The sequence below is a fragment of the Lycium barbarum genome, chromosome 9 (genome assembly GCF_019175385.1).
Source record: "Lycium barbarum isolate Lr01 chromosome 9, ASM1917538v2, whole genome shotgun sequence".
Classification (NCBI taxonomy): Eukaryota; Viridiplantae; Streptophyta; class Magnoliopsida; order Solanales; family Solanaceae; genus Lycium; species Lycium barbarum.
Window position 1 is genome coordinate 122,131,376 of NC_083345.1, and position 20,803 is coordinate 122,152,178.

The 20,803-nt window shown below is 32.8% G+C and overlaps 2 protein-coding genes across 2 annotated transcripts; both read right to left on the minus strand.

The window, feature by feature from the left end:
- Positions 1-12,862: 12,862 nt before the first annotated feature.
- LOC132608717 (uncharacterized) lies at positions 12,863-14,145 on the minus strand. Its single transcript, XM_060322457.1, has 2 exons — positions 13,759-14,145; positions 12,863-13,098 (listed from the first exon to the last, which is right to left on the minus strand). Exons 1-2 carry the CDS (start codon positions 14,078-14,080, stop codon positions 13,079-13,081), a joined length of 342 nt encoding a protein of 113 aa, XP_060178440.1. The 5' UTR covers positions 14,081-14,145; the 3' UTR covers positions 12,863-13,078.
- Positions 14,146-17,233: 3,088 nt separating this feature from the next.
- LOC132612287 (light-harvesting complex-like protein 3 isotype 2, chloroplastic) lies at positions 17,234-20,785 on the minus strand. Its single transcript, XM_060326585.1, has 5 exons — positions 20,775-20,785; positions 19,028-19,047; positions 17,820-17,957; positions 17,620-17,709; positions 17,234-17,408 (listed from the first exon to the last, which is right to left on the minus strand). The coding sequence occupies exons 1-5, from the start codon at positions 20,783-20,785 to the stop codon at positions 17,254-17,256; spliced, it is 414 nt and encodes a 137-aa protein (XP_060182568.1). The 3' UTR covers positions 17,234-17,253.
- Between the last annotated feature and the right edge of the window lie 18 nt (positions 20,786-20,803).

Consider the following 20,803-nt stretch of genomic DNA (forward strand, 5'->3'; position numbering starts at 1 on the left):
GTAGTATTACAAGCACTATAGTCACATTTAGAAATAGAACTAGAAGCAGATATGGTATTTTGTTACACCTAAAAAATTCTGGATTTGTTGCGTTGTGAATAGGCTAATGTGAGCTTAAGGTTATTATGAAATCCTTACAAGATTAAGGGAAGTATTATATAGCTTAAAGTGTGCACCATAAGATTTCAAAGTTTTATGAATATGTGCAGTTTAGGTTGTTGAAGGAAGTGAAATGTAAGTCGTGTTCGGAAAGGTTTTCGCTATAATTGAGATAATATTAATTTGGTAATGTCTTGAGGGGATTCTATAGGTCCCATTGTATGGTTAATGAAGTGTTATGTAAGTGCCAAGAAGGTTCCACGAGGATTGGAAGTCAAACGAATCAACGAGAGAATGTTTCGGATAACTGAGGAGTTATACGACCACTTATACGGTCCGTATAACTTTATATGGTCAATATAAGGAGGGTCCGTATAAAATTACCTTTACAGAAAGGGATGTTTCCATGGTGTTTTTATACGGTCCATTTATACGGATCGTATAAGTGGTCCGTATAAGTCCATCGGGCAGATTTTTTACTTTTTTATAAATAGATGGCCTTTGTTCTTTTATTTCATTTTTCATATTTTCACAAGTCTTGAGAGCTCCTAACCCTTCTCCAAGCATATTCCACTCCAACCTAAGAGAAAACAAATATCAAGAGGCAAGAATCAAAGTGCTCATGTGTTAGAAGGCTTCCTAGGATTAGTAGACCACAAGAGATTCTTGGGTATTGAAGCTACGTTTTTCTCATGAGTTGATAGCTGCTCCAAAACTAATTCCTATGAGATAAAAGGTTAGTTTTAATGCTTATTTCATGTTATCATGAATGCTTGGTTGTTGAACAACTTGGGTAGAAGAAGAAATTAGAAAATGAGGGCTAAATGTAACTTTTATGATGTTTTTGAGTAATAAGCTAACTTGAGTCATGATTCTTAGTATGATATGGGTATGATCTTGCTATCGAAAGAGTGATAAGGAAGCATTGTATGAAAATGTGCTAAGGTTGGGTGTGAATTTGTTAGTATAAGTTGAACATAAGGATGAATTTTTAAGACTCAATGGAATGTGATGTCATGACCCAACCAGAGGGCTACGACGGGCACCTGGTGCCAACCTACCCGGGCACCTCTTATCATACCTTAACATTTACATCTAGGTTAGCCACATAGCTAAATCATACTTTCTATCCATCAATCATACTAATCTCATTGGGCAACAATACATTTATATCATCATTAGAAATTATGCCCATATCAATGTACATAAGCCGACGAGTCTAACAAAATGATATCCAAAATATAGGCCGACAAGGACAAACACATCTAACTATATATACATGTCTAAGAGCCTCTAAGGAGAGTATGTCATATCATATAGGCAGGACAGGACCCCGCTATGCCCATAAATATGTACACAAAAGAATAAATACCAAAAGTTGTAGCTCCGAATGAAATGGGTCTCCGTTATGTAGTCTCTGAGTAATAAGGATATGGATCAAGTCTATCTCCCTGGCCACCTGCGGGCATGATGCAGCGTCCATAAACAAAAGGACGCCAGTACGAAGAATGTACTAAGTATGTAAAGCATGATCCACATCATTATGAAAGCATAATGTTACACCCCATTTTAACCGGGTCAATTTAGGGTACAACATATTGGTGATTCCTATTTATTTTGTTTTAAGGAGTCACCACCTAATTAATTTAACGGTGAATTAGGACACCTAGATGTTAACTAAGGTAAAGTTAGAACTAAACCTCCGTTAATAGTCTGCTTAACCAATGTGATTCTAGGTAAGGGCTCTATATTATCCTAAAGGGAAGGGGTTAGGCATCCTTTAGAATCCGCTAACTACGGTTATCTGACCAAACTTAGGTTAATTAATTAAGACTAAAGATATTAATGTGGCATTTTAAAGTTTTAAGAAAAATGGCTAAAGAATGTTGCTAACGTTTTAAAGGAAAACATAATAATGTTATTTAAAATAAAATTTACAGAAAACAATGACTTGCATAAAAGATGATTTTAAATGTTATTAAAATAAACTTATAAATGTTGCTAATGCTTCAAATGGAAGTATAATAATCCCATTCAGAATAAGATTTGTGAAATATGATAATTCGCATATAAGCAGAAGAAAATGCGAGTTTATGCAATGTTTTAATAAATATTTAAAACGAACTAAGCGATGAGGTATTAATAGACTTTAAGTTTTAGAAGTATGAATAAAATACAAAATAGCTAATAGATTTTATTTATCCATTTTATTATCTTTATTAACTATGCTTAATTAAGAATACGCGTGATTGACTCAAAACTTGAAGAGTAATTTAAAATATGTTTGAATTTATATTTGCATATTAGTGATGTTTTGAAATTAAGATAATAAGAATATGATTCCTTTAATTCGAAAATATGAATTTATACTATCAATTATTCTAGAAGTAAATGTTATGGATACTATAAATAACTTTAATATAAAAAGAAGAAAATGAAATTTATGGAATTAATTATTGATCTCCCTTAAACTAACTACCCATTACTAAAACTAACCTACTAATTCATTAGTATTCTTCTAAACTAAGAAAACAAAAACAAACAAAGAGTTAGTTGCATAATACAAATTAAATGTATAAAATAAAATAAGGAGCAAATAACATTAAATGGGCTCTGCCCATTTTGGAACTGCTAGGATCTGTTTGCTGCTGTTGGGCCTCAGCCCAGAATTTTGTTTTCCATTTTTTGTTGTGGACAAGGATGGACCGAGAGAAGATTTCGTTGGGCTTTTATCCCAACACCGAATGCGGAAGAAGAACGAATCCCTTGGACTCGTATGCGATGATCATGCATAAAATGAAAGGAAAGAAGGATTAGTATACGATCAATGAGTTATATTAAACACATGAAATATAAACTCAAACAAGCCAGCAGATTGTGTATATTCTATGTATATTTTAAGTATACCTCATTGCCTTAACAAAATTGAAACACTTATAAGTATGTTGAGGATATATTCCCAAACAATCACCATACAACAGCCAATGAGAAACACAGAATCAGCTCACGTTTTGAAATATTTCAACTAACTGTGCTAACATGCACGACATTCCCTACCGGATTTCATTCTCAAGTTCATAAATAGCAATTTCAACATGTATTGTTTATAAGATAATAAATTATTCCATTTGACATATAAATGAGGTGGAGACTATTTTCCAGATTTCTTCTCTTAAGCAAAACAACCAAATCTAAAAAAATATACTTAGATAACTCCTGAAAAAGAAGACATCAAACTATGGAACCCCTTAACATAAACAGGTTTGAGATTTCTGCATATATTTGAATGCATAAAGAGAGACGACCAAACAGCCACCAAACAGGTTCTCAACAAGCGAAACATAAGCCTAGCTCGAACAAGATATCGAGATAAAAACAGAATTAGAATCGAAAAGAGGACAAAACAGGTTTGGTTCAACAGGCTACTTAATATTCATGTCAGTCCATTTCCAAAAGTTCAAATACCCAATTTGGAGCACCATGATGATCTAATGGGATCTAGATAAAGTCGTAAACAGAAAAGAAAAGCACTCAATCACATTCAATTCATAGAAAAGGGTTCGTATCACCCTCAGATCTTCAAGCAAGTATTCAAACAGCAAGTTCATTTTTCTTAAAAAAAAAAAGATAATGCAAGCATATACAATTACATGAAGGCACACACTAGCAGTCGAAATTTATGCATATTGAGTGCAGGCTTGTAATTTAAGGAGGATATGATGATGATGCTGAGGATAGGCATGGGTGATGAGCTTATGCTAATGCCAAACATTTATCTAGAATTCTCATAGAACAAACAGGATTAATCTGAGATTAAACCTGCATAATACAACCTAAACAACTACAAACAGGAAACCAAAACATAACTAACCAAACAAATCACGTAAGTAGTCTAAAGCACACAAATGGTTATTAATAGGGAAACAGTCCTAATGATAAAATGTTCATCAATCTTAATCAACATACTTCATAGTTGCAACTGATTGCAAACAGGGTAAGACGAATGTATATAATTTTTTTAAAAAAAATCACCACAGAATCACATCAACAAGATCACTGCGTAGGGGGTTTAATATTAGGCTCGCACACATTGCAGATTCAACTGATTGGGACCGAAGCTAAACACACGGAGTAATAGCACAAGTTTGGACTCTTAGACTAGTATACAGGGACTCGAACAAATCAACCTGTAGAATTAATTTCAGTAGACTGAAGTTTAACCAGATGTTTAGACTCCATGTACATGTTAATGACAGATCTGTCCAAAACAGGAATCAACCAGATGCAACGTCGATAGGCATGCCGACTCGTATACTAAAATTTGGTCCTAAACTTAGCAATGTCGCAGGAGCACAAGGTTTGGATACCTTTAAACATGATTAAAACTTACTGAGTCAGGACACGCAACATAGACAGGACTACATACTCCATTTATGCATTCCTAATATAAGTAACACCACCATTAATCAACTCACATAATCAAGTTTATATCAATAAAAGCATTGTAGACTTAATATAACCTCATCATACCCCAAAAAGGACATATACCGACCATATAGAAACTAAACAGCGCAATTACGAGATAAACACATAGACACTGTCAACTACAAATCGCGATTAAGACATAGGAATTTATTTAATCTATCAACCTATAAAATACTCACAAACCACTAACTGAATTAACATAATAATTGCTAAATCATGAAGACAATATCTAATGCTAACACATAACAGCTAAGAAGCTAAAAATGTAGAAGATGAAAAAAATAAACAGAAGGGGATTGACGCACCTTCTTCGGGTGCAGCGAAGTGAGGCTTCGGATCCTTCGATCTACCTCGAAAACTACCAAATCCGAGCTTGCGATGCTCGGATTCACAGCAACACAAAGCAAATAAAAAGCGGAAAAACAAATGTTCTAGTATTTTGACTCGATATTTTGAATTATCACAACCACTGAAAACTAATCTTTGAGGGAATTTTAGGTGGCTCAAGAACTTGTATTTTTCAGGGGGGATTTCCCGATCCGTTTTTCGAAAAGGGATCCCTTTTTCTTCCTGATTTCCCTCCCCCTTCAAACGATTCATCTCCCCCTATTTATAGGGTTTTGTGTTGAATAAAAGAAAGAGGGCAGGAGCGGGAGAGAGAGAGAGGAGCGGGGGACAGGAGGAGGTGGAGGCGACAGTGGCGTGGGGGGACAGGAGAAGGTGGAGGCGTGGGAGTGGCGTGGAAGAGAGAAGGGAGAGAAAAGAGGAAGGGAGAGGAGAAAGGGGGGGTGGCGGCTTGAAGGAGAAAAAATGAAGGAAACCCATTATAAGTGAAAGGGGCGGGGCGGGTCGGTGATTTAATGGACTGGATTGGCTAAAATATAGGCTAGTTGGATAATTATTTGGGCTGAATTTTATGAATTGATCCGAAAATGGTATGTGTTCTAAATTTACATAAGAGACCCATTTTAAATTAATCATATACCGAGTGTGCTAAAAATACCCCCTAATAAAGGTATGTGTTTATTAATATTTAGCTGAAAATAAGGTGACGCCGTAATAGTCGGGCGATAATATATTTGAAATTTAACAATAAATAAATGTTATTATTAAATTACACGAAGATAAATGCGATGCGTGTGCATAAGCCGGTAAAATGCTGAAATGATAAAAATTGGGAATAATAATAATAATAATAACAATAATAATAATAATGATAATAATAATAATAATAATAATAATAATAATAATAATAATGATAATAATAGTGGTAGTAGAAACGGTAATAAGATGATGGCAGGATAATGCAATGCCGGTATTAATAAAAACTGATAATTATAGTAAAAAAAATATATAAATATATTTTTTAGTTTTTTTCACAAATATTAGAAGCGTAAATAGGTATTTCGGAGGAGAAGCGGGACAAAATTGGGTGTCAACACATAATAGACAACATAAGAAATAGCATAGGATGGGAGATGGTAGAATCATCGTCATAAACACTTACTCGCTTTTCATAGGGACTTTCCATTTCTAATGTGTGATAGTGTACATACATCCATATCCGTATCCGTATTCATATCCGTACGTATTTACATTTCATATCCATAATCATATTCATATACATATTGATATTCATACACATATCATTTACATAGCATACCCGACCACGAAGGTTCGGTGTTTCGCGTACCCGACCATGGATAGGCTCGGTGATTATACACACATGGCCCTATCAAGGCTCAGGGTTACACATACCTGGCCCTACCAAGGCTCAGGGTTATCCATACCAAACTGCAGTGGTGCGCGCTATATATATATATATATATATACATATATATATATATATATATATATTCTACCCGGCCATATAAGCTCGGGGTTTCATAATAGCCATACAGGCACATATACATAAAATCCCATAAGCATCTTTAACGTCATTACTATCGTCATTCATTACATCTATCCCTACAGGATTACTCATCGTATGAGGAATTTAGTACAATCGTAACATATCAAGAATTATGAGATTAGTAGCTTTTGAAGATAGCATCATTCGGAGGACATCATAGGCTTATAGAAGATTTGATATTTGGCCAAAGAACCATGCCTTATGAAAGAAGGGTTAGCCTTACATACTTTTCCGTTGAACTATTCTATCACTTGCATGTTCTCCTTCAATGCTCACGTTTCTACATTCATTAGAGTTATACTATCATTAGAAAATAGATAGCTTAGCATACATGACTTAAAGCTAGAGAAAAATGGACACCATCTCCTTCATTTATACGACTTCTTCCATATCATATATCAACTCCCAAACATCAATAATACATTCACAACATCATAACAGTAGTCTTTATTCACCTATAATATCCTTACTTCTCAATTCACTTCCAATAATCCATATCCATGGTCATAGCACACTATTACATTTTCTCATATACAATGTTCATCCCATTTTCTCAGTATCATTTATAACATGATTATAATCATAACATATCAAGAATCATGACTCAATCCAAGCTACTACTCACAAACGTCACTATTCTCACATTCAAGACCCATTTTCTATATCCTTTTACAATCCAAGTGTTTCAACTTTTCAATACCTTAAACAACATATAAATACCATAAAACGCACCTTAGATGGTGTAGGAATGAACCTTGGGTGGAAACACTTCACTTGAGCAAAACCCTAGTTCCACTTCTACTTGGATTTCTTGTCTTGGATGAACTTTAATGAGTTTCTTACACTTGATTCACTTGGTTTGATGAAGTTAATCACTAATATATCATGAATTCTTGTGGGAGAAGTGTGGAGAAAAGTTTTAGAGAGAAGGGGAGTGAAAGGAAAATGAAATGAAATAACTTGGATCGCTTATTAATAATACTCAAATTTGTCCCGCTCCAAATCTACGGACCAACATACGGTCCGTATAAATTAAACTGACCGTATGTTTGGTAGTAATTTTGGTCCAGTGAGAGATGCTAATCTGGGCTGATTATATGGCCAAACATACGGCCAGGATAAAATCAACCCAGATCAGGAACTCTATCACCTTCAGCGCAAGAGAAGCGTTTTCAGAAACAGGTTTGAAAAAATACAAGAGTGGAGAAACAATGATAAAAATACTTAGGAAAGGAAAGTATTTAAAGCAAACATAGTAGGATATAATAAAAATAAAAATAAAAAAACATTGAAAAAAAAAGAAGTTGAATCCACTTGATATATGAAAATATTCTAGTGTGATGGTAAAGAGGGTTCAAAAGTTGTTTTTGGTCACAAGTCTAGATTGTAACTATGACATTTCTAGTATTTTTTTTTCCCGATCTAGCAATGAATGTAGGTAAGACACCTCAAAGAAAGGGTTAAAGATTACAACTTTTTAAAGTGTATTGCCAAATCAGTAATGTTAGTGAATGCTACAGTCAACAAGCTCAACAACAATCGAGGAAATGGGATCATCTTAAAGGTAAGAAGTAACAACTGCATATATCCTGCTATATTCCATCACGTTAAAGAAAGTTCTCACTTCTATCTTCATTTCAGTAATATTTTAGATTAAGAGGCACCATTTAATGAGCAACTTATCATATATGTGTCTATAAGTACATATTGCACCAAACATGAAGATAACTCTCACTTAAGAGTTCAATCCAGACAAGCCAAGGTGCAAGAATAAGAATAACTACGAATACATTCTAGTCTGTGTATCTTCCCGCATTGTGTGCAGCCAACATTTTGCAAAAAATCTCAATTAACACAACTTTTAGTAGTTTTATTCTATCTTATTCTCGATCTTTTAACCGTTCATCTCCTCCCCTGCTTAAGGTCCAAACGCAATTATTCGGCACACTTCTAAATCATATATACCTTTTGACTTCTCCTTTCGGGTGACCAAAACTCAGAATTAAACCATCTCTCAAAACACTGGATGGCATCCAAATTGAAGAATAACTGAGTCTTACAGAACACGTTATGGTAGCGTGCAGGCAACCCCACTTTCTAATCGAACTATATATATAATTGTAAAATTTGTCACAATATACATATAAAAATAAGAAGGGGAGCCTTGGCATAACTGGTAAAGTTGCTGCCATGTGATCAGGAGGTCACGGGTTCGAGCCGTGGAAATAGCCTCTTACAGAAATGCAAGGTAAGGTTGCGTACCATAGACCCTTGTGGTCCGACCCTTCCCCGGACCCTGCGCATAGCGGGAGCTTAGTGCACCAGGCTGCCCTTTTTATAAATATAAAAATAAATAAATTTGCTTAGGCCTCCCACATTGTAACATAGAGCAGGAGATATATGTACTGGTAAAAAAAGGCTACATTTGACTATGCGATGAGAGGGTCAGTCAATGATCTTGCTAGATCTGTTTTTTCATAGTTTACTGCGTTGTGAAGATCATATTGAGAGATATCCAGCTGCCGAGCTGTGATTCCTGCTAGTTATAGTCCTATTGGCTGAGGTGAGGCCCCACTAGTTCGTGGAGGCAGCATAAGTTTCTATCTTTATATTCAGTGTTGTCTTCAATTTTCGAGCTGCGTCTCGTACTATTGTACTCAAATAATAGTTGTTCCATGAATTAATCTACCGTTTATTTTATGGGATGTTTGTTTAAACAGTTGCTTTTTTTGTTTCAGCACTATCTATCACGAGACTTCTTATCTATTATTGTGATTTTGTTCCTCATCTTTATTAACATGCTTAGCTTAATGGATTCACTTAGTGGGGTAGTGGCTCGTTGGATGCTCTACCGTGGTCTAAATGTCACATTTAGGTCGTGACATTCTCTAGCTACTAAGTTTAAGTCTAACAAGTGGAAGTAGCACCAAAAAAAGCTGAACAAAAATCAAATTTTAGAACTTTGGTTACTTCTAGTTAGTCATATAAATGAATCAACTTCAAGAAAAAGCTCAAAAAAAAAAAAAAAAAATTTAGAACTCTGGTTACTTCAAGTTAGTCATATAAATAAATCAACTTCGAGAAAGAGCTCAACTAAAGATCAAATTTTAGAACTGTAGTTTACTTGTAGTTAGTCATATAAATGAATCAACTTCAACAAAAAGCAACAAAAAATCACATCTTACAACTTTGGTTACTTCTACTTAGTCATATAAATGAATCAACTTCAAGAAAAAAGCTCAACAAAAAAAAAAAATATATCAAATTTGAGAACTTTGGTTACTTCTAGTTAGTCATATAAATGAATCAACTACAAGAAAAAGCTCATCCAAAAAAAAAATTGACATAAATAGCCGCCCAACAAAATAATATCGAGCAAATGTATATTATTTGTATTATAATATATAACATACATAAAATATACATTTTTGATACACCTTGCCATCTTTTTCAAATTTCTTCAAATCCCATGTCCCTCCAATCCACCTACCATCCTTAAATTTCCTCACAACTTCAAATGATCCATTTGAGTTTAAAGGCAACCCATTAGACCCCTCAGTTTTTCTTGCTCAATAGTGACAATATATTAGAAGAAGAGTAACAAGAAAGGGAAATGGGGTTTATTGGGAGTTATTAAAGGGGTGATATGGTTTGTGGCTTATTAAAGGTAAAGGCGCAAATATGACCCTTTTCCCTTTTGAAAGTAATAAAAAATTTAACTAAAAATGCTTTTTCAAATTCAAATTGATTAGCATTTCAAAACAAATTACAACCTTTCAAACACCGCAAAAACCACCCTACTGTACATATAGTAAGTATTTAACTGCAAGGTTTGTGTGGAAGGAAAAAGGAGAAGGGATTTTACGTAAGTAATTTCATTTTATTTTATATTTATTAGTAACAACTTAATTTTAATTATTATTTTTTGTTATATTGTTAATGATGATATTCTTCTATAGCTTCATAAATCTCATGGCATATTTCAGATAAATAAATTTCACGATGGTCATTTAATTGTGAGTCTATTACATAAAAGTCATTTTTGTCTAGTTTTTCTTGTTTAACCCAGTGCCGGCTCAAGGGGGGAGCAACTAAAACAATTGCTTTAGGACCCTATATATATATATATTATTATCATTATTGTTAAAAAAAATCAGATTTATGCTTGTTTTTTGCGAATGTCATAGAGTTTATTTAGAAACAAATAGATGTTATGTTTAGATAAATACTCCCTCCGTCTCAATTTGTGTGACACTTTCGCTTTTCAGAATCAATTTGAGTACTCTTTGAAGTTCAATTGGATGAGATCAACTCAATATTTAAAATTTAGATGTTCAAAGCTATACAATAAGTAGTTAAGTACTATAAGTTGCATTTCTTTGCATGTTAATAAATGTTGGTCAAAATTTATGTAGTTTGAATCTCGATAAGTGAAAAGTGCCACATATATTGAGACAACCGGATTACTTAAATTTCGTAATAAACATGCAATATGCGAAAAATTAATTAATGTCGATATTGATAATAGAAAGACAAACAAATTCTTTTATAATATTATTAGAGTTGATTATTGCTTATAAAGGGTGAATCAAGCCATTAATTCAATTCAAAAAAAACTTATAACTATTTCAAATGTATAAAATTATTTTAACATCTACTTAGTAGTATAAAATTGAGATCATTAGATGAAGAGAATTAATTGATAAAAACATTATGTTAACCATGGATATTGCTTATAAAAATATTGTCGAACCTTGATGAGTAGAGTTATTAGATACCTTCAATGGTGGAAACTAACATGTAGGTGAATGAATTGTCAAGATACGTGCAAAATGTTTCGTACGCCAATTCGTACAAAACAAAAAGAAATCAAAATCCTTTTTTTATTTAAATTAAATTTAAGGGCATTTTCTTAAAGTTGGCTTTAGGCCTCGAATTCTGTTGAGCCGCCCCTGGTCTAACCTAAAACTTTATCACACGTAAGTCACTTTTCATTTTCTATAACATCCGATTTTAAAGTTTGTCACACAAAATTTTGTTGTTTTTGTTTGGAAATATTATATGTGCAAACTTGAGGAATTATTAGTGCTCTATGCATGTAAAATATAAGGGATCACTTCAAATCTATGCTAGAAGTTAAAGGACCATTTTGTGTCTTTCCTCAAATTATCCAAACACATAATTGTTTATTTATAAAATTAATTTTAAAATTTTAAAATGCTTTTAAATTTGATATATCAGTTATTTTCAATTATTTAAGTCAGACGAGCTCCGTGATAGTTTAGTTCCAATCCAATTATACATTAAAAAAATATATAAAAAAAAAAAAACTAAGCACATCATATCATCACAAACTCACTTTACAACTCGTTATTTTTACCATAAAATAATTTATCCTTTTAGTTTATATTGCCATATTTGTCTATGAGTTTGTGTGTGCATTAGATGGTCAAGAAAACTAAATAAAGATAAAAATGCTAAACATATTTTCTAAAGGCCACACAACTCCCACTATAATATGACATTTATCAAAAAGTTTTACTATGTGTCTCACACAACTAATATTATGTGCCTCACACAACTGACTTGTGTGAGGCTCTTTTTTGTGAGATAAAAAAGTGAATCCACATCTTACACTTTTGGGTCCACAAATTTTGATTCATTTTTTTGTCTCGCAGAAAAGAGCCACACACAACTAATGTCAGTTGTATGAGGCACATTTTAAAAAAAATTCAGATCAGAAGGTTGTATGTTCGATTCATGTCGGGTTCAATCTCCCAGTCCAACCGGATCCTCCGCCTTTTTTTTTTATATATAAATTTTACTTCTGAAATTCACTATCCTATTTGCTCAAGTGTTGGAGTTAAAACTTCCTTTGTTTAGAGTGATTCAACCAAACCTCTCATGCGGAAGGATTTTTGGAATGTAGTTCTCTTTTTTTTTTTATATATATATTTCTCATCCAATGTTCAGTACCTATTTGGGGGCTGATTAACCCAGATTCACACCGGAAAGTTTAACTTTGGGGTATGAATTGCTCCTACAAAAAACGATTTCGTTTTCGAAGCTCGAACCTCAAACGTGTGATTAAGAATAGAGAAATACTAATCACTCCGCCCAACCTTTAGTTGTAATTTCTAATTAATACATAGCGAACATATAATTTTGTGTAAGGGGGCTAAGGGACTTTTGTTTTTTAAATAGACGATTGTATTATGCTGATGGTTCAAATCAAACTTTTATTGCAACATGCTATGTTTTCTCCCCCGTTGCCAGTACGTTGATAGGTCACGTGCCTGGCACACATGTTTTGACCTTGTGTGTATTAACAATGCGACTTTATACTTACTTTCTAAAAGAAATACATTACTTGTATATTAAGTAAATTTTATTATAAAGTAGTACAGATGACAACAATCCTTGTACAAATTAAGATGTCTCCGCCACATAGAAAAGGTAATGATGGGGATGCATATTGAATTTGGAAGAACAAGTTGCCATATATTAATTACTTCCATATTACAAACTGAAGTATAGGAGAAGAAACACCAAGCAGCAAGCCAATTAAGCTGACTATATTCTTTAGGGTGGTGTGGTGATACCTGCAAATTCAATAATTGACAACAACATTAAAGAAGGATAATAATTTCTGGAACCACAAATATATTCAATTGGATTAAACAACAAGAGACAAATTAATTAACATTTTCAACAAACATGCAAAGTAGAGCAAATGGCTACTTCAGTACTTTTTTGAAAGTCAAATTAAGTTAAGGTGAAGGAGATCTAATGTTTATTTGTCGAATTGTAACATTGAATTAATCGTCAATACGTTAGAAGATCTCCAGAGGATCTTTCGTTTCAATTTCCTTGAATTATTCAAAAAGATCTTTCGTTCCGAAGACAAAGTAGAAAAATCCTTTTTTTTTTTTTTAGAGAAATGAACTAACTTTTTCCTTATTTCGGCTAGATAACCTAACTGTGAATTCCAGAAAATAGAAAATATAGCCTATGCTTTAATGGCAGCCAAGTTAGAGACTTTCTCAAGATTCTGATTCCTGGCTTGAGAAATTTTTAGAATAAGTTATTAGTACACTCACTAGAACATAAACTCAATCTCTCCACATATAGTAAGACCATTCACAAAGCATTTGTATAAAATGCACATAACACATTTATACTAATTAAGTTAGCCAACATATATTTAAAATCTTGAATTCATCTTTGAGAAAAATACGAGAAACGGATAAAGATTCACTTACTTCCGCACTTGTAGTTACGAGGGACTCTGCGCCCACAACCTTCAATAAAGCGTATGGTGCGGTTGATGTCAATAAGAGCAGCCAATTTGGGCCTTATTTCACTACACACGCACTCAGTATGAGTCACTCTAACTCTTTCACAACACTTAGGAGAAGGATTTTTTCCAAAAAAAGCAGGCTTACAAGCATTTATCCCAATTCTTCTCTCCTCTTTACAAGCTGCTTCACTCACCTTTGCACTTGCCATTTTCACTTCAAAGCTATTGATCACCAAAGTTACGACCACTAGCATAGCCACTACCAAAGCCCAAGATTTTCCCATTTTACTCTAGTTTCCACACTCTATTCCACAACCATAAAGTTCCAACACCTACCCTTTTTATAGCTGAAGAATGAACCTAAGTAGCCGTCTATCCTATTGCTTAATTTAAAAATGGTCCGGTGGAAATATAATAGGACTATATGTATAATTTATTTATAATATGTGTATAAATTTGTATAATCTATGTATATCAGCTAGAAAAATAAACGGTGAATTCAGTCGACTATTTGTGTAAAGATCCCTTTATAGTTGGATTTACACTATAAATACAAGGTCAAAATTACTTTTTATGAATATATAATAGATGTTGAATCCTTTCTAGTTTTTTTTTTTTAATAATTTTGTGTGTGTTTACTTCTTTCTATTTAAATCTACTTAGTGAAAATCTTGTTTCTGCCACTCATGAAACTAGTACCTGGACATAAAGGGGACATCCTCCAATAAGCCAGTAATATGTTAAATAAAAATGATAGTTAGCTTTTAAAAACTTATAATATGTTGGCATATAAAAAAAATTATACTATTAGAATAATCTTAATAAATTATACTATTAGAATAATCTTACATAATATAGCAACTAACTTATTATATTTTCAAGATTGAAAGCTTCATTAATTATGATTATTTATTCGTAGATAATAATATTAAAATCTTTTCCCTTTTTATACTATTTATATTGCTTACCACTTGTCCCTTCAAATGTGTAATCATTTAGATATGACCATACTGTGGGTCGATAAGCACTATATCCGTGTGCAAAACACTTTGTAGGACCCAAAATGTTTTTTCTTTTACCTTTTTTTAAAAATAATAAAAAAAGCTTTCTAATCGTTTTATGCGATACTTTTTACTTAGCGAGAGTCAATTTGACTAATTTTCGTAACTAAATTAATTAGTATCACTTAGCGAGAGTCAATAATTTTCGTAACTAAATTAATTAGTATCACTTAGCGAGAGTCAATTTGACTAATTTTCGTAACTAAATTGATTAGATTAACTTAATATTTTAAGATTAAAATTTAGATATTAAAAAAATTTACGAAAATAAGTTGTAATTCTTCTCATGTCAACATGATGAAAAATTACTCTTTAAAATGTTAATCAAAACTCACATGATTTAAATCTCAAAAATTAAAAAGTATCACATAAATAAAGACGGACGGAATACAAGAAAAACAACAATCATCGTCCGAGATATGAGGAAAAAATTCTTTTAATTTTCTAGTACAATTCGAACATTAATTCTCAATCATTATTTTTTAAAAATTAGATAATGCTTAGCAGATACTATAAATCACAACCTTTTCTTGTTAAGGATAAAAAAATTTATCATGCAAACAGGAATATCTGTCATATAAAGTGAAACTTCATTTTTTTTTTCTTTTTTTTACATCCTCTGTTCACTTTTACTTGTATATCATATTTAAAATACATTTTCACTTATAACATATAAAGAGAAAAACATATTTTTTTCATGCTTTATTAATTACTTATTTCCAAATTCATTTTCCAAAACTTAAGACCATAAATCATTTAATATGCGTATTGTGCAAAGTCAAAACTGAATAAGTAAAAGTGGAGAGAGTAGTAAAGTTCTCGTTGACCCTGAGGTTCCGGTCTTTCAAGTTGTTCTATGTAAAGTAGATTTTAGAAAAATGATAATGATTGGTCCTAATTAAATTTGAAAAACTTGGAGGAGACTTTGAAAAAATGACCACAAGTGATAAGAAGGTCAATATTAAAATTTGACCGTAGACACGCGAGACTCAAATCTCATGCTAAAGAGAGTGGAGGTTCAAGTCCTTTTCAAGGTATATCAATATCAATAAGATCCAAATTCTTGGAATTGGAATAAATCAAGCGGATTGCGAAATTTTGGTGATTTTCTCTATCTAAAGCCGTTTGCGCTGCACCCAACCCCCATATATATATATGCTTCAACAGGAATCGCACGAGAGTAGATTAGAAACCTCTAGCAAAATACTTACCCATAACTCATCAAATAAAGTACGTTACATAGTCCATGGATTAGCAATTTACCCATAAAATGACTTTGGCATGGGACATTCACAAAATGCGAACTATGGGTAAAATTGAAAAGTAGCAGGTATTCGGTGATATAGTCGAGTGCGCATCAGCTTGATTTTGACTGCACTGTTGTTAAAGAAGAAACATGGGAAAATGACACTTCATGTCCATCTAACAAGTTACCTAAGAGCCAGTTTTAGCTTTTCTGAGTGTTTGGCTAAATAGAAAACAGCTTAAATTAAGTTAAAAAGTGCTTTAAGTAAGCCAAAATAAAAAAGTTGCTCAAACCCAACTTATTATTTTTTGGCTTAAAAGCCATTTTAGTTTGACCAACAACTTTACCCTTTTATCCCTTATATTTTCTGTTAATTCCAATACTATCCTTAGTTGTAAAAACTATTTAAGTACTTTTATCCCAACACATAACTGCTTATTTATAAAATAACTTTCAGCACTTAAAGTACTTGAAGCACTTATGCTTAAAAATCATTTTTTTCAGCTAATCCAAACGGACTCTAAATGAGAAACACTATTCTCCCAACCTGAAAATGAAACTTGTAAAGCTAATTTTACACGAAAAAGTATTGGAAAAGGAGTTATTTTGTTTTCAAAACTGAGATATTTATACGGAGCCAACCTCAGTTTTCAGAACTGGGATGATGGGTCCACCCCTCTACCTTTCTCTACTTAAGTACTGGACTTGGTACACCTGGTGTAGGGCTCAAATTTGTGACCTAAGATACAAATCCCTCAACCTTTATCGATTGGAAAATAAATATTCAAGATCAAAGTACCAAAAGACTTTACAACAATTAAAGGTATAAATCATTGCCCAGAAGCAAAACAAAAATGGGAAAAAATGCATAGCGCAGCCCGAGCACTACAACAAAACGAATAATGCGATTAACATATATTCTTTGACTTGCATAGAAGAACTACCGAGTTATATTCTTCCGTAAATATGAAAACTAATGTTATACGAGGAACAATCTCAAGAGTGGAAAAATATGCATGGCAGCCCAAGCATTACAACAAAATGGAGAATAGAATTAAAATGTCTTTTTCAATTAGCATCATAGAAGGAATACTGAACTACATTCTACCAAAAATATGAAAACTAATGTTAGGTTATACGACGAACAATCTCAAGAATCCTTCGAGCTGCTTGAGGTCTTGTCATTCCAAGATGCTTGCCATTGCTTGTAATAGAAAGTAGTCTCTTCCAGCAACTTTTTGATAGTTTCTAAATCCTCGTTCTTGCGGATCAAGAGTACACCAGCTACAAACAATAGTGTTTTGCGACCAAGGATTCGAACCCTTGACCAAAAGTAACAAAGCTTTAAGAGTTCCTTCTTTGCCAATAAACCAACAACACACTTTATTAATGGATTCCTAAATCTTATTTCTTATATATTTACTGAATTTTTCAATACAAATATAGGATCCGCACAGATACATGGGGGTTCCCGAGAACCGCCATATAATATGCTAAATCCGCCCCTTTGTTTTGCAAAAGAAGTTTCCCATTGGGTCGACGAGACCTACACCAGTCAAGCTATCCACAAAGTAGGTCGTAAAGAAACCAACCATTGCAGCACGACCTGTATAAGATTCACATGTGGTCATTTTTTGATCTGCTTAACCTAATATAACTACCGCTATGTATTTGACACTAGGAAACAATTGTGCGGAAAAAAGGGTATAAGCAAACCATTGAGACGTTCTGCTTCAGGAAGATGGAACCTCTTCATCGATGCCCACCAAGGAATAATTGAGGTATCGAAAAGCACAGGGTCTTCGTTACTTGATGACTCAGGGATATCTTCCAACCATTTCCTTCTCCTAACCTCTGCGAATGAATAACTATCAATTGTTTAATTGCGATAAATCCCAAAATGAACAAAAAAAAAAGTCATTTATTATGGCGACTACTTTTAGGAACAACCGACGTAAATCTTAAAACAAATAAGTATTCATCATTGAGAAGGCGTCAAATATAGGCAGGGCATAGCTAGTAAGAGAGGAGATTCAATTGAATCCCTTCGTCGAAAAAATATACTGTGTAAATTGGGCAATTTTCTTTTGGTTATATATATATATAATTGTTGATTAAACTTTATACAACAACAACATACTCAGTGGGGTCTGGGGAGTGTATAGTGTACGCAGACCTTAGCCTCACCTTGTGTGAGTTAGAGAGGCTGTTTCAGATAGACCTTTAGCTCAAGAGAAGCATTTTCATAAACAACTTTGAAAAAATACAAGAGTGGAGAAGCAGTGATAAAAATACTGAGGAAAGGAAAGTATCTAAAGCAAACATAATAGGATATAAAAAATAAAAGTTGAATCCACTTGATATATGAAAAATATTCTAGTGTGATGGTAAAGAGTGTTCAAAAGTTGTTTTAGGTCACAAGTTTGTATCGTAACTATGACATTCTAGTTTTTTTTTTTTTTTTTTTTTTTTCGTTCTGGCAATGAATGTAGGTATAACACCTCAAATAAAGGGTTGAAGATTACAACTTTTTAAAGTGTATTGCCAAATCAGTAATGTTAGTGAAGGCTACAGTCAACAACCTCAACGACAACCGAGGAAATGGGATCAGCTTAAAGTTAAGAAGTAACAACTGCATATATCCTGCTATATTCCATCACGTTAAAGAAAGTTCTCACTTCTATCTTCATTTCAGTAATATTTTAGATTAAGAGGCACCATTTAACGAGCAGCTTCTCATAAGTGTCTATAAGTACATACTGCACCAAACATGAAGATAACTCTCACTTAAGAGTTCAATCCAGACAAGCCAAGGTGCAAGAAAAAGAATACCTACGAATACATTCTAGTCCAGTGTGTTTACTTCTTTCTATTGTAAATCTACTTAGTGAAAATCTTGATTTTATCACTCATGAAACTAGTACCTGTAAATAAAGGGGACAACCTGCAATAAGCCAATAATATGTTAAATAAAAATGATAGTTAACTTTTAAAAACTTATAATATGTTGACATATAAAAAAAAATTATACTATTAGAATAATCTTACAAATTATAGCAACTAACTTATTATATTTTCGAGATTGAAAGCTTCATTAAGTATGATTATTTATTCGTAGATAACAATATTAAAATCTTTCCCCGTTTTATACTATTTATATTGCCTTCTCAACCTGTCCCTTCAAATGTGTAATCATTTAGATATAACCATACTATGGGTCGATGAGCACTATATCCGCGCCAAACACTTTGTAGGACCCAAAATGTTTTTCTTTTACCTTTTTTTTTAATTTTATTTTTAAAGCTTTCTAATCAATTATTTTATCGTTTTATGTGTTATTTTTTACTCAGCGAGAGTCAATTTGACTAATTTTCGTAACTAAATTGATTAGATCAACTTAATATTTTAAGATTAAAATTTAGCTATTAAAAAATTATACGAAAATAAGTTGCAATTCTTCTCATGTCAACATAATGAAAAATTACACTTTAAAATGTTGATCAAAATTCACATGATTTAAATCTCAAAAATTAAAAAGTATCACATAAATAAAGACGGAGGGAATGCAAGAAAAACAATAATCATCGACTGAGGTATGAGGAAAAATTCTTTTAATTTTCGAGTACAATTCGAACATTAATTCTCAATCTTTTTTTTAAAAAAAAATTACTCCGATAATACTTAGTAGATACTATAAATCACAACCTTTTCTTGTTAAGGGAAAAAAATGATCATGCAAACAGGAATATTGTCATATAAAGTGAAACTTTTTTTTTTTTTTTTTTTTTTTACTTCCTTTGTTCACTTTTACTTGTATACCATATTAAAAAAATATTTTCACTTTTAACACATAAAGAGAAAAACATTTTTTCAAGCTTTATTAATTACTTACCTCCTAATTCATTTCCCAAAACTTTAGACTAAAAATCATATAATATTCGTATTGTGATAAAATACTCATGTCATTTACTGTTTGTTAAACATTGTGCAAAGTTAAAACTCAATAAGTAAAAGTGGAGAGAGAAAGAGTAGTAAAGTTCTCGTTGACCCTGAGGTTTCGGTCTTTCGAGTTGTTCTATGTAAGTAGATTTTAGAAAAGTGATAATGATTGATCCTAATTAAACTTGAAAAATTTGCAGGAGACTTTGAAAAAATGACCGCAAGTGATAAGAAGGTCAATATTAAAATTTGACCGTAGACACGGTTGACTCAAATCTCATGCTAAAGAGAGTGGAGGTTCAAGTCCTTTTCAAGGTATATCAATACCAATAAGATCCAAACTCTTGGAATTGGAATAAATTCAACAGCGGATTGTGAAATTTTGGTAATTTTCTCTATCTAATGAATAAGGATACCCTTTTAAAGCCGTTTGCGCTGCACCCAATCCCGAGTATATGCTTCAACAGGAATCACACCAGGATATATTAGAAACCTCTGATAAATACTTGCCCATAACCCATCAGATAAAGTACATTACATAGTCCATGGATTCGCAATTTACCCATTAATAAGTGACTTTGGCACGGGACGTTTGCATGGTAAAATTGAAAAGTAATAGGTATTCGGTGACATAGTCAAGTGCAGATAAGCTTGGTTCTGACAGCACAGTAGCAAGGGCTGCCGCAATTTTTGCAATCAAAAGCAGCTTCAGCATGGGAAAATGACACTTACCTTGTGTCCATCTAACAAGTGACCTGGTC

Excerpts from the sequence above, each read along its gene's own strand:
- LOC132608717 (XM_060322457.1), bottom strand. The coding sequence starts at position 14,080 with ATGGGAAAATCTTGGGCTTTGGTAGTGGCTATGCTAGTGGTCGTAACT. Across the intron at positions 13,099-13,758 it reads TCGTAACTACAAGTGCGGAA|GTATCACCACACCACCCTAA; the intron begins GTAAGTGAATCT and ends TTGAATTTGCAG.
- LOC132612287 (XM_060326585.1), bottom strand. Across the intron at positions 17,958-19,027 it reads GTTGTCCCCTTTATTTACAG|AGGTTAGGAGAAGGAAATGG; the intron begins GTACTAGTTTCA and ends ATTCATTCGCAG. Across the intron at positions 17,409-17,619 it reads CCCAATGGGAAACTTCTTTT|GCAAAACACTATTGTTTGTA; the intron begins GCAAAACAAAGG and ends GAATCCTTGGTC.